The 13,126-nt window shown below is 42.6% G+C and overlaps 2 protein-coding genes and 1 non-coding gene across 3 annotated transcripts; 1 reads left to right on the top strand and 2 right to left on the bottom strand.

The window, feature by feature from the left end:
* Positions 1–618: 618 nt before the first annotated feature.
* LOC131284290 (uncharacterized) lies at positions 619–3,986 on the bottom strand. Its single transcript, XM_058313144.1, has 4 exons — positions 3,804–3,986; positions 1,411–1,521; positions 840–1,334; positions 619–774 (listed from the first exon to the last, which is right to left on the bottom strand). The coding sequence occupies exons 1-4, from the start codon at positions 3,984–3,986 to the stop codon at positions 619–621; spliced, it is 945 nt and encodes a 314-aa protein (XP_058169127.1).
* Positions 3,987–6,451: 2,465 nt separating this feature from the next.
* Positions 6,452–6,533, top strand: Trnas-gcu (transfer RNA serine (anticodon GCU)). Its single transcript has one exon. It is a non-coding gene; the product is annotated as a tRNA-Ser (tRNA).
* A 2,925-nt stretch (positions 6,534–9,458) lies between these two features.
* On the bottom strand, positions 9,459–11,870 carry LOC131284289 (uncharacterized). Its single transcript, XM_058313143.1, has 4 exons — positions 11,439–11,870; positions 11,182–11,365; positions 9,984–10,435; positions 9,459–9,914 (listed from the first exon to the last, which is right to left on the bottom strand). The coding sequence occupies exons 1-4, from the start codon at positions 11,868–11,870 to the stop codon at positions 9,459–9,461; spliced, it is 1,524 nt and encodes a 507-aa protein (XP_058169126.1).
* Positions 11,871–13,126: the final 1,256 nt, after the last annotated feature.

Below are 13,126 nucleotides of genomic sequence, written 5' to 3'. Positions count from 1 at the left end.
GACGGCAGGCACGGCCATTTGCGGAGGTCAATAGGGTTGAGCAATGCAAAGCAAAAGCAAAAAAGATGTTCGCCACCGGACGAACAAGATAACATGATTGATCACTGTGATCTCTGTTGATAATTGATTCTTCTACGCGATCGTACTTCTAAATATCATAAAACACACATGCCTTGAACCTTTACATAAAACCAAAGCAGAAAAGAACTTATTCAGTCATTTTCAAGGCCATTTCAAAGCACTTTATTTCGTCAAACGCTTAATACAGTTTAATTTTCTTGTCGTTCAGACGTCTCAAAAGGCAATGGTGCCACACTCCAATTGATCTTAAACAGAGGAACACACTTAGCACACAATCATCGACAACGATGAGCACTGATTCAATGAAGGGAAAACTGAAACATGTACATGTACAATAAATGAATAGCATTCTTAAATAACAATTGAGAGTCGTAAGTAAGTAAACTATAAATTCGTGCAAAGCTGCAAATCTGCAACAAAGGAAAACACGAAAACATGGCGAAAATACATTGTATGAACGATCGATCAAAAATGGCACGGGTGATCATAAAAAGAAAACGATTCAAACGGTAACTTTTCTCCCGAAATGGATACAGTTTAGCGCAGAGTTTTGGCTACGGCAGACAGGACGACCAACACCAGCATCGCACCGAACGAAAGATCACTTCGGATGGCTCCACTCTGGCAGACCTTTCGCACGGAAGTCGTCGTTAGACCGCGCCGCCTCAGCAGATTGCGAATACTGTGCACTTCCTGTGAAGGACATACATTTTAGAATGGTTTTTTTGATCAAATTTTCTTATCCACCCTGCTCTTACCTCCGGTGCCAAACCCATGGGAACGCGTGAGAGTACGACCGTAAACAGCTGACCACCCGGAAGACTCTGGCAGAAGTTGAGCACGAGCTGGTTGTTGACGGCTTTCAGCACCTGGACCGTGCCGGTAAACTGAACGTACTGCAGCTGAGCCATCGAGCCGGACTGCGGAGACGACGAGATCCAGAAGCCGGGCCGCGAGCTGTTGTACCGCAGCGTATACTCCAGCGTGTGTTTCGTCTCGTCCCAGATGAGGCGCAGATAGCGCAAGCTGTGCGGTTCCTGCTGGTGCTGGCCGGCCATCGCGTACTGCCGGTTCCGGTAGGTGTTGGACAGCTGACCCTGTCCCCCCCCCTGCTGGTCGTAAGGGTAGCCACCGCGGCCGTCCACACCCGATCCGTACCCGTACGAGGTCGCGAACCGGGGTTCGTAGTTGGACGACCCGGGAGATCCCACGCCGCGACCGGAGTACATGGACTGATCAAACGCTGAAGGAGTCTACACGAGAGGAACGAAGGATTTTTTATTGAAAAAAGACGTCACTGCTGAAACATCCTCATCAGCAATTGCTTACCGAATTTGTCACATCCGCCAGATGCATCACTATGCAAGAATCGTAAACCGTTTCTCCTTCATCGCGGCCATCGTGGGTGATTACTTCGCTGCCATACCAGATGCCCATGATCTGCGAAGAAAACAGGGTTCATATAACTCAGCCAGTACAAACCAAACGAACAAGAATATTTTGCTAGGAAACTAACAGAAAACAATACTTGTTAGAACTGTAATGACGAGCCTTTAGTATTTACTTTGTAAATTTTAAAAGAGTTCAATAATCAAATTAAATGATATTGAATGTACGATATCAATGTAACAAATGGATCAACTAATGCAAGAAATTATCATATATTTGCGTACATAATTTTACCCTTGATCCAATATTGGTATGTTTTAGTTTTTATCAGAATTCACAAGATACGTTTTGTAAAGTAGTATCATGGAGTTCAAAGGTGATTTTACAGAATGTTATCGGTTTGAATTTTTTTTTTAATCATCTTTTAACCCGTCAATTGTTTTCTATAACTTTAAAATTGACAAAATTTGCTTCAGTTTTACCTACATTTCAATTCAAGCTACTTTTGTTTCTTTTAACGGTTCTCATCAATTAATTGTGACCTTTTTGTACCACAATAGTTCTGCACAAATTCTAGTTTTATATTTGACAACAATTTAATTTTATCTAAAGGACACAATACTCGAAAAGCAACATTCACGCGAAAAATATGACTCGGAATGAAAAGAAAATGGTAAAGAAAAGAGAACAATAAATGATCTTATAGGCGCGGAAATATAAATTTTTGCCATTGATCATAAACTTTAATGAGACACGATATAGTAAAATGTGATACTAGTAGTTCCTCTCAGTTGTCGCTGGTCAAGGACTATCATAATATCTATTGGAAAACACACAGCTAGAGTAAGAAATAAGTTTCCCAGCAATTACTCCTAGCCAGCATACGGTTTGGTACGCTCGTGTTTTATTGAGCCGACGATCGTTACGGCGAGTTTTCCGCTTCCAAGCCGTGACTCAGATGCCGACCTACCGACACCTTCGGCGCGTCATTCATTCACAGCGTGGTCGTCTCGTTGGGGTTAATTGAATCGAACCAAAGGGTCGAACGAGCCAACGCGCGTACGATGGGGGATGCTTTTATGTCGATGGTGTGGTGATCCATTTCCAGTCGAGGCCATCAATGCCGTCAACAGAGGACAGCTCAATTTGAAACTATCTTTTGGACCGTGGTGCTGGCCACACAAGCCCCGTCAAAGCCGTTCACCGATTGATAAAGCATTAAACACTCAAGGCACCCTGATGATTTCATTTTGCGAACATTCCTAGCACAAATGAATCCCATCTTTAAAATTAGTTTCCTTTGAATTATTGCTTTTGGTGGCGACTGTCATTAAAAACTTTACTTTGTTTGTAAAAATATGCAAGATCCACAATGTGTGTAGAATAAAGCCATGAATATTACGTCAGTGAGAGTATATACCGATCACGTATTCCAATTCTAACAATCGCACAAATCAAACATAGAGTATTAAATTGCAATAAAATCTACATCAACAGCTGAAGAACGCTGATCGTAGCTAAAAGTACATTCGTTTTATGACGCTCTGATGCACTGATCAAACCGGTTGGTGATCGCATGGAAAAATCATTTGAGTAGTGCAAACACACAAATGCAAGTCTTATCACCACAATGATCGCTCAAACAGGCGAGTTATGTTTTACAAAATAAAAGACATAATAACCGGTGAGTCAATTTGCAGGAAGTAAAATATACCGGGCTCAATTATTCGGTATTTTGAATTGTGGCACTTCATTCTAGTTGAGATGTGTTAGTATGACCGCACGAACACTTTTTTTTTTAGCTTCATGAGGCACTTATATCAATACTGTAAATTCATAAAACAAGTGGCGAATTTATTGATTCAACATGCAAACAAAACGTCGATCCCTGAGCTCTTTAAAAAGGCTTTCCATATTTCACCGGAAATGCAAGTCAACAGTATTTTTTCAAGGCGCTCCGCCAGAGTTTCCAATGAAGAGACACTATCAATTAACGGCGGGAACGCCACACCGGGTCATAATCGACCGAGAAAAAAAAGCGTAATAAATCATCTGCTGTGGCGCGATGGAAGATAGGGTTTCCATTCCGCCATCAAGCATCAGAGCATCACGTTAGGGCAACAACGTCAACAACAAAAACCGATGCTACGGGTAACTGGCAAACAGCACCAATAGCCTGTTGACGGTGGGAGAAATTGATTAAGTTAATTTAACATCCGCAACAGCCAGCAACCTTTCCAACGGCATGTTTTATCTCCATCGAACCATAGACCGGGCGTTGAATCGAGGCATAGTTAGAAGCTATTAACGCAACGACGCTCCCTAACGCTCACCTGCTCAATGTCTAGCGCGTTCTGAGGGTTAAAATCGGTGCAATGTTGCGCCGTACCGAGCCCTCGGTTTTCCGATGAAGTGTTTCCGTGCACCCGAACCGCACTTCCGGTCAGGAGGAGAAACACCGCCAGCGGCAGGAGGTAGGACTGCAGTGACATCACACGCGATCGTTTCGAAGCCATTTGGAGGCGATCGGTATTTGAATATGTTTTTATGAAGCGGCGCGTGGGAACGGTTTAATGATTGACGCACTGTTTTACGACGGATGGTTTGTCTATTTATTTCACTTTCCAAATTGAACACGCACAACTGCTGTGATGTTGATGATCTACTAGAGGATCACTCCGGACACTGATTAGAATTTTTTAAACTCTTCTGTGAAAGCTCTTCTTCACTTTATTTCTTCACCGACGCATCTACACTTTTCGTTGATCGAATCACTTATAATAAGTTCGGGCGGATCGATGCAGATCTGCATCCAAACGTCACGCTGCACCTCTAATTCGAATGATCGTTTGACCACAACCACTGCACCGTTAAAGACCACCAGTGTGGCCGTTATCTTCGTTACACTCCCAACAACGATAGCGATCCCCGAGAACCGTCCACCACAGGGCGAGTGTTGTGTTCGAGCGCCAGATTGTGACTAAACGCGCGTCCCAGTGCGCTCGGTACTTTTGTACGGCCCGCCAGTCCCCGCACCATTCCGTGTTCCGGACGATGAAAGTGAACCAGAAAGTGAGGTCATCATGCTACGCCGCACGACGCCCCGTTGGAGCGAACGAGCTAGCATGAGGTTGATTTCGAGTATGGCGAGCATAAAAAAACGGTCTGACATAGAATGGCATTTGAATTGGCGTCGTTGTGGGCCCTACCCGAACCCCATCCGATGCTCCAGACAGACTGGTTTCCCTCCCGTCCGGAAGGATCGAGCCAAGGAAAAAATAGCGGCAAGGGTGGGGAAACTTTATTTTTCCGCATCCCGTTCCTGCGCCAACGGTTTTCCGGCGTGGCAACAGTTTTTCCTACTATGGATGTAATGGCATCTCAAGAGGGACGAAAATGGACGATTGACCAGCGAGACCAGTAATGAAGGTTTTCGGTTGGGGTCAAGGGAGCAACAATGGGGACAACGTCCCGCCGAAAGTGAAACTATTCCACGCGTTCTACGTTTCACGAAGGGCGGTCAAGTTTTCCCTGGGGAGCGATACGAAGACGAAGGACTAGAACAAAAACAAAAGCACCAATTTTCCAACACAGTCACGTTGTACGTTGTGTGTGCGTGTGTGTCTGTGTACATTTTTTCTTCCTCAGCCAACCCTGAATAAACGGCAGGAAACTGATACCGTAAAACCGACGTGTCCCGACGGAATGGCGGGAAACTCTATACGACGCATTTGTTTTTCGTGGGGGAAAATTGTGAACAAGAATTGCTGACGGCGTGGCGAAGCATGCCGTTTCGAGGTATGAGGAAGACGAATCAGTTCCGGGTCGGGGAAGAATGGGGCCGTTTATCTTTACGGTTTCATGATTTTGGCAATTGGGATGTTGTTGTGTTTTTCTTGCCCACTTTAGCAGACGATGGTTTGGGAAAATTGGGGACAGCGATATTATATATAAATCTTCTGCTGTAGTCCGCACTATCGTTGCGTTTTGTTTGTTCCGAAAAGTGGAGGAATTTTCTTTCATGTCAATAAAATATTCTTGCGGGAAACATGAGGCTCATCGTGGCCTACTTTGATCGCGAGAAATCATAAAAATCATCAAAACTACTCTTTTTCCTTTTATAAAATTTTTTTTTTACATTATTTTATGTGACTTAGCATAGATTATACTTTTTGGTTTAGAATATTTTTTTTATTTTTTTCTAATAATTTTATTGGAAAAAACTATAGTCCACGTGTCCCGTGGAATGCAATCATCTACAATGGTTAGTAAATGTTTTAAGGGCCACAAAAGTTATGACAGCCCTCCCTCCCTGGATGAGCTACCAATTGAATTAAATTATTTATTCATTCAATTCTACAACTCGATCGGTTATATAAAGTGTACACAGGCAAATTAGATTATATCCATCTGTGCCGGCATCACGCCTCGGACAAGACGGTGCTTGTTTTTTTCTTTCTGGTGCTTATACTTCCTCGAAACCACACAACATCATCTCCTTCAGGTCGTCGGCTACGCTCGCCCTCGTTCGCATTACCTTCTAGGGTGAAATTTAATTAAATAAACCCAACAATTAAAACCCACCGCCCAATTCGTCGCGTGCTCCGAGCGGGAAACTGTCTCTTCCCCGGCCAGAGCCGGCACACATTGCGGCAGCCGGCAATTGGGCGCAATTATTGACCGCCCGAATTGGGAACAGAAATGCAGTTTGGTTTAGGTATGCATCTCTCGTGTCATACTTTCAAGCAGGTCAAGCGCTCCAGCCACAACAAAAGTATTCCATTCCGCATACCTGCGGCGTCTATTCCGATGCTCGGGTATTCAAACGCCTATCGTGGGCTTCGATCTTTCTCAACAGTACCTCGAGATGCGGTGCGACCATGGACGGGCCTACGGATCAGGTAGATCATCGCCATCATCCCGTGGGCTCTCGTAGGGTAAACCGAGCCTGTTCGTTCATACGTTCCCCCTCCTCAACTGCGACGAGGTGGCCGAGTGGTTAAGGCGTTGGACTGCTAATCCAATGTGCTCTGCACGCGTGGGTTCGAATCCCATCCTCGTCGAACGCAATTTAACTCCATTTTTATGATGGACTATCAAGTTGGTTTTTAATATCGTTTATTGTTCATATCTCGTCGTCGACTGGTGTTAAATCGGTTCGTCGTTATATCTTCATGATGATGGAGGCAACCAATTCAGTATAATACGGGAATGATGGTGATGGTGTATTCTGCCTTTAATTTGAATCTTTGTCAAAGTATGATGTACGGGTGATAAAACGTATAAAAGTTACGAAAAGTTGTATCAAATTGCCTGCCTATTTTGATGACATAACTCTTCGTATATTTTGTTGAAACATTTAACTTTAGTTTGCCCTTGTGACAAGAACAATGAGTCACAGACGAGTGTTACGCATTTTACCAACGAAAACACTATACTCCCCCCTATTTACTATTTGCTACAAATTTCCCTTTTCTTCGCCATGGGCGTCATGGTAAATGTTTGGAAAACGTATTTGTTTCTTGCTCTACGGGTTGTCACTCAACGGGTTGACAAGGTAAAACAAAATTCAACACGGTTCGGAACTGCCGAAGACAAATTCCTTGTTTTCCAACAATTTTCTTCGCTACACGATTACTTCTATTGGAGGGTCGATCAGAACGAATCAACTTCCGTTTTTTTGTGCGTCTTATTTACCAGACAAACTGGGGGGGGGCTGTTGTGTTTAACACAACCCTCATGGACATATCAATATGTTTTTGAAGATAACCTGTCTCTAAGGTTTCCTTTTGGGGGGTTATTTAATTACCCATGGGGCAGAACACTACTCCAGACTTTTGTTTATCGATTGGCAATTGTACAACATAAGACGGTTGGAAAACTCATCGAAAACTTTCCAAGGGTAAGACGATAACCGTTAATTTGTTTAAATTTTAGTTTATATCAATTTTGCCATAAAAATTTTATTTTTAGCTCCAACGACTACTGTTCTATTACTGGCAATCAAATTAAAGCCGTCTCGTTTGATTTTGTTGCGCTTCTGCACATGTGTGCCTCAAAACGTGATTACGGCGCCCAAAACCCGCTTATCAAGTGTGTTTACAGCTCAGCGGTGAAGGAGTCTGAGACGTCGATAAGAAAACGAGCGGGGTGGTGGGGGAAAGGATGGCAGAAAGGGCATGCAAGTGAAGGCCTAGGATCAAAACTGACCCACCGCGGGAATGGAAGCGAGCGAGATGATTTGGCGAGAGCGAACCAAACGGAAGGGAGCGAACAAATGAGGGACCGTATTATACAGCGTATTATGGACCGCCGCTTTCTAATCTAATCGTAGTAGACGGCGAATATTTGTTTACTACTACTGTTTCCGATGTTCTTGTGGCAGTACTCTCGATGCCGGGTTCGGTACCGGACACGCCAGGATCGTCGACCCAGCGATAGGCAACAATACAAAGTGCAGGTGTCTAGAGGTCTGTCACCGGTGAGCTACAAGACCTTAGAATGGGGTACTAATTGTTCAATAATTTCCATACCGCTAGGTTATGTCGTCCGATTGCCAACGAAGCGAATAAAGGTTGTGAAATGAAACGTAATCCGTTCTGCCACGATGGAATGTCACATCTCCGACACAAGCTAACATCCTCGATGGACCCGGATGGTGGAAACAAGCCTGGGCCGGCTTCACTCGATCTGTTCGACGAGCTGGAACTCCTGCTCCATCGCAGAGGGCGAATGTCCGTGCTACTTGTGACCGTGATTGCCCTTGCACTTTGCTTTCTGGTGGTCGGCATCGTGATGGCAACCGGGATTATGCTTGTGACGTTTTTCCTATTCGTAAACTTTAACGATAACCCACCGGCGACGGGAACCGTCGACTTTCTGGGGACGACGGTTTAAAGGTGCACTTGGAATAAATTCTCAGTGGAACAAAAACAACACCATCAACGGATATTTCACGTGCTCAAAGTTCAACCAACGGGTGCAAAACTTCTTTTCTCTTCCGTCTCGGTCGCGAAGGAAAAATCCACACGCAATGGAATCGCCTACTGTGATGAGATTAACTTTAATTGTGACTCCCTGCCCAGACTTGGCACGGTGATGGAAGGGCGGAAATTGAATTTAATCGCTTCAAGATGGATCCCTGGGCACTTTTCTTAAACATTTCTTGCTTGAGAGAGGTTGCAGACTATCCGGCACCACCTACACGTCCGTCTCACTGTAACGGGGAGTTTGAAATTACGAAACTTCGGAGTCAATTATAGACTTTGGCACGCTAACCGGGGAAGGGTTGAGAGGACAATAATTGAACCAATAGTCCGGCAGACTCACCATGCGTTTCCAGGAACCATTCCAGCGCCACATTGTAGTGTCTTTGAATACGCACGGCGACAAGGGGCAAGGTGAATCAAATTTGTTTTTCGTCCGCTTTTATTTAATGAAACTCATTCATCGTTAGGCAACCAGTGGGAGTTCGAATGATTAGTTCATTTGGAAAGGTGGAAGGGAGACTGGACAATCTGTGAAAGAAGCTTGAAGTAAATTAAATCTCCCAGATTAATTAGTTCCGACTTGATCTCAACTTGATGTCACAATGCGGATGAAAGAAAACAAAATTGCATAATAGTAGTAGGCCATGGTCAGAAAGGGTGGGGATATACGGATAAATTACCAGGATATTTGAAGATACTATAAGGATATTTAAAGATAGGTACATCAGAAGTAAAATGTAAATTAAAGCCCCTTATTTTATCCTTAATACGCACAAAATATAAATTTTAATGACTTGAAAACAGAGGAATAAGTTTTTTATTTTATATATAGACGTATTTTTAAATTTTCTGAATAAGTTCGCCACCAACGGTGCGACTAAATAATTATTTGGCTAACTTCTTATGTTCGTGAGAAAAAGAAAACAATGCTATAAAAAAGGAAATAGAAATCATTGTTAAATTCTTGTATTACCTACCACACAGAAAAGGATAAAACTACTACGCCTTCGGTATGAAAAATCGGAAGAATCGTGACGTATGCCGGCGAAGGTAACTTCCCCACGATTCCGTTATCGGTCGCGTTACCAACCGCTGTTCCGCTACACGTTTGGCGACCAAATAGCGGTTCCACTCTACATTCATCTTTCCCAAGGACGCTTCCAAGTTGCTTAGTTTTTGTTCCACAACCAGCAACTTTTGATTGCTCTCTTCTGCCGCCCTCCGTATGGTTTCGAACTGTGTGTTGCGAAAGTAGTAATTGATAGACGTGGCCACAATACCCAACAGAGCACCGACTCCGGAAGCGATGATCGACCAGTACTTCACGTTGTTAGCCTGCGTTCGTTCTTTTTCATGCGAAGTTTTCACGGCCGCCGTCAAGTGCGAGAATAGTTCCCGTTCCTCCTGATCGATGATTTGAAAGATTTGATTTTTCTCCTTCTCTCGTGCTATCACCTGGAATGGTAAGAATTTATAACTGTTATGCCAGTGCGCCCAAATGCCAATTCCGACAAGTGATCTTACATCAAACTCTTGCTTGATCAACTCCACGTAGCGATGTTCACCGCGGGTCGCTTTCTGCAGCTCGATATGGATATCCTGCAGCTGTTTCCTAACCAGCGTCAGCTCAAGCAAAATGTGGCGCCGGCGTTCCTGCACCAGCTGCAGTTGGTCCTGTATTTCAATCACCTTGTTCTGGGCCATTTTCACCTCGCTCATGCCGCTGAACTCGTCGTAAAACGATTGTGCTTCGTACAGCTTACTTTTGGCCAGATCGATCAAACTGATACGGCGCAAAGCTAGATTTGCTGACGATTGTTGGGTGGAATTTGGTTTGCCATCTTCCGGCGAAATGGTATAATATTGATAGGATTCCTTCTCTTGAGTTGGGGTATCGATTGCCTTGGCTCGATCAGCAAACGTGCGTACCAGTATGATGTAATTTGTTCCTAGCGGTGTTTGCTTCCAGCTATGTGCTGTGCACATTACAATCCTTTTTGAAAACATAATTCGTTATACCAATCGGCGCACGTTAAATGCTTGTTGAAATGCCTTTTTAAAATGCAAATTTTCGTAAGCACTGTTGTTTATCTACGCTAATATCACATATTCTATTTTGTTTGCAAATTGTTTTGTCACGGACAGTCTGTCAACACCGGCTATTTTCAAAATAAACCCCGGTGAAAAATACTGTATTTATTGAAGATGAACTCTATTACGTCAAAGATGTTTGATTCGAACGTTAACATGGAGTTTGTTTTAATTACATAGTTGCAATTTATGAATACAAATTATCAAAGTGCAACAATTAAACAAAATAAACGCTATAATGCTTTCAATTCCGGACCTTTTAAAATTTAAGGTTGCACGAGATGCAGTTAATGTGAATAATAGCTTGAAAATGCATCTCAATTACACTTATGCCGTTCCAATTCAACTGATATTTCATATTTCATTTGGGTTTTATTACTTAAATCGACAAACCACCGGCGAGTAACAACCGACATTCTTTGTGGCACTTATGGAATCAAATGGTACATCATCCGTCAACGTTGCTTCGTAAACATGTATCGATAAAATCGGCCCGGCTGTCGGTACAAATAACTGCCCCATGATTCGCCTGTTTTTCCCTGTCGTGCTTTTTCACCCTCCACATACTTAACTAATACCTCTAGCTGCTGCTGGACCTTCCTATCCTTGTAATGGTTGTAGCCGGCATTACCTGCGAAGCCGGCGATGCCCAGCACGATCGTTAGAAACAATTTAATGACTCTCATGTTGTTAACTTCTTGCCGTTCCTTTGCATGAACGTCACTGAGAGCATGTGTTAATTGGAGCAACAAAACCTGATGTTCATGGCTGAGCACTTCCAACAGGTTTTCAATGTTCTGTTTTTCTGATTTAAGCTGGAAGAGAAAATTTTCTTTTATTTGAAAGCACTCGTAAGGATCGACTTGTTGACCATTCCTAGCTACTTACCAGAAATTCCTCGCGGATGAGGTCAAAATAATTGATATCGTCCCGCGAAACAGATTGCTGGGCAGCATTCACATCAGTCACCTTCTTTTTAACTTCAAAAAGCTTCAGCTCGGTCTTGCTGCGTTTATCCAGCAGCCCACTAACTTTGTTTTGCAATTCGTTTACCTTTTGTTGAGATTCTCTGACTGCAACTCCACCGGTGAACTCGTCAATAAAGTCTTTCAGTTTGTATAGGGTTAGTTTGGCCGGCTCGGTAATATCCCACTTGAATGAGCCCCCAGTGCCTTTCACCATCGGATGAAGCATCGAGTCGGGGTAGGAATCGTACGAACTCAATTTCGTTTCATTTTTGCTTCGACAATGACGATGGTCGGTTGAAAATGAACGCCGCAACACATTACGATCGTACTGCAGTAGTTTTCGGATCGCCATTTTATAACTTTGTACAATTTATCTGGAAGAAGGCGTCTCGCATCACTGTTGATCAAACATAAACAAATAACTTTTCTTGCTGGAACCTCACCCGGTGGAAAATATTCTGGACAATATTTTCATGCATACGCTGTTACAGCAAACAGCAGCTTACATCGTATCGGTTGCTTGAATTATCGGAAATTTTAACTTAATCCTCGAAGCAAAAAATTGAAATATTCAAATTAATTACCTTTACTCTTCTTGATTGTACATAATATTGGTCAAAATGTCATCGGAAGCAGGTGAAATACAACGATACAACGCGATCTTTTCCACTTTGCTATTCGTAAATTCAAATAACATAACATTTAATTATGCGATACTGTTTCGTAATCAAGTAATTTTCAGTTATATTACTGAAAATCCTTTTTGATTAGGTTCGATTTGCACTCACCCTTGGGTTAAGGCTTTTTTATTCGCTTCAATTGGTTGATCTTTTCCTAATTTGTAATTCACTATTATTTATTCGTTTTGTTTTTCAATAGTGGAAATTATGGTTTCTCTATGTATTCTGTCGCTAGGGTTTCTCCTATTGGCCAAGCGAACAATCTATTCTAATTTTGAATTTAAACTTTTATTATTACTATTACCCACCCTTTGCTGCCATCGTAAACTTGTTGCATTTGCTCGTTTTTGTGATAAGTTTACACCACGATGGGATGATAAGTGCCGTAAATTTCTTCCAACCATTTGCCATTGTATCGATTGTTCTTTCCTTTATTCATTCCTTTCCCTCCAAAAAGGATTAATTTTAAAGCACTGTGACAAAAGAAGTATCACTTATGGGGTGGAAGGTTTACTGCACCTTTAGCTACAAACTTTTTTTTAGCGTTTGAGTACATATATGCAAAAGGAAGTATATTTTAAAACACCTTTTTGTATAGCACGGCAAGTTACTAGTAAACTCTAAAATAAAGATTTGCAATACGCTAGTGTGAAAATATATAAACGAGCCTAAATGTTGCACTAACTGTCTACACTATTCTCCTAGTATCTTTCTTTCAGCGCATACGCCACAAATCGGTTTATCGTCTGCCCTCGATCAAACTTTATGAAATTCCTTCCTTTAACGCTTCAGTAACATATCCCCACGCACCAACACGTTACATAATGTTTGAGGGATCATTCTTTATTGGATTGCACTTACACAACTAGACTTTCACTATAGGCTAAAGTTCAGAAAAAGCAGAACCTAAGAAGATACTTTCGCTATC

This window comes from Anopheles ziemanni, chromosome 3, assembly GCF_943734765.1.
Source record: "Anopheles ziemanni chromosome 3, idAnoZiCoDA_A2_x.2, whole genome shotgun sequence".
Classification (NCBI taxonomy): Eukaryota; Metazoa; Arthropoda; class Insecta; order Diptera; family Culicidae; genus Anopheles; species Anopheles ziemanni.
This window is presented reverse-complemented; position numbering and strand designations above follow the sequence as displayed.

Excerpts from the sequence above, each read along its gene's own strand:
- LOC131284289 (XM_058313143.1), bottom strand. The coding sequence starts at position 11,870 with ATGGCGATCCGAAAACTACTGCAGTACGATCGTAATGTGTTGCGGCGT. Across the intron at positions 11,366-11,438 it reads TCATCCGCGAGGAATTTCTG|CTTAAATCAGAAAAACAGAA; the intron begins GTAAGTAGCTAG and ends TTTCTCTTCCAG. Across the intron at positions 10,436-11,181 it reads GGGCATCGCCGGCTTCGCAG|CACATAGCTGGAAGCAAACA; the intron begins GTAATGCCGGCT and ends TAATGTGCACAG.
- LOC131284290 (XM_058313144.1), bottom strand. The coding sequence starts at position 3,986 with ATGGCTTCGAAACGATCGCGTGTGATGTCACTGCAGTCCTACCTCCTG. Across the intron at positions 1,335-1,410 it reads TGGCGGATGTGACAAATTCG|ACTCCTTCAGCGTTTGATCA; the intron begins GTAAGCAATTGC and ends CCTCTCGTGTAG. Across the intron at positions 775-839 it reads CCATGGGTTTGGCACCGGAG|GAAGTGCACAGTATTCGCAA; the intron begins GTAAGAGCAGGG and ends TGTCCTTCACAG.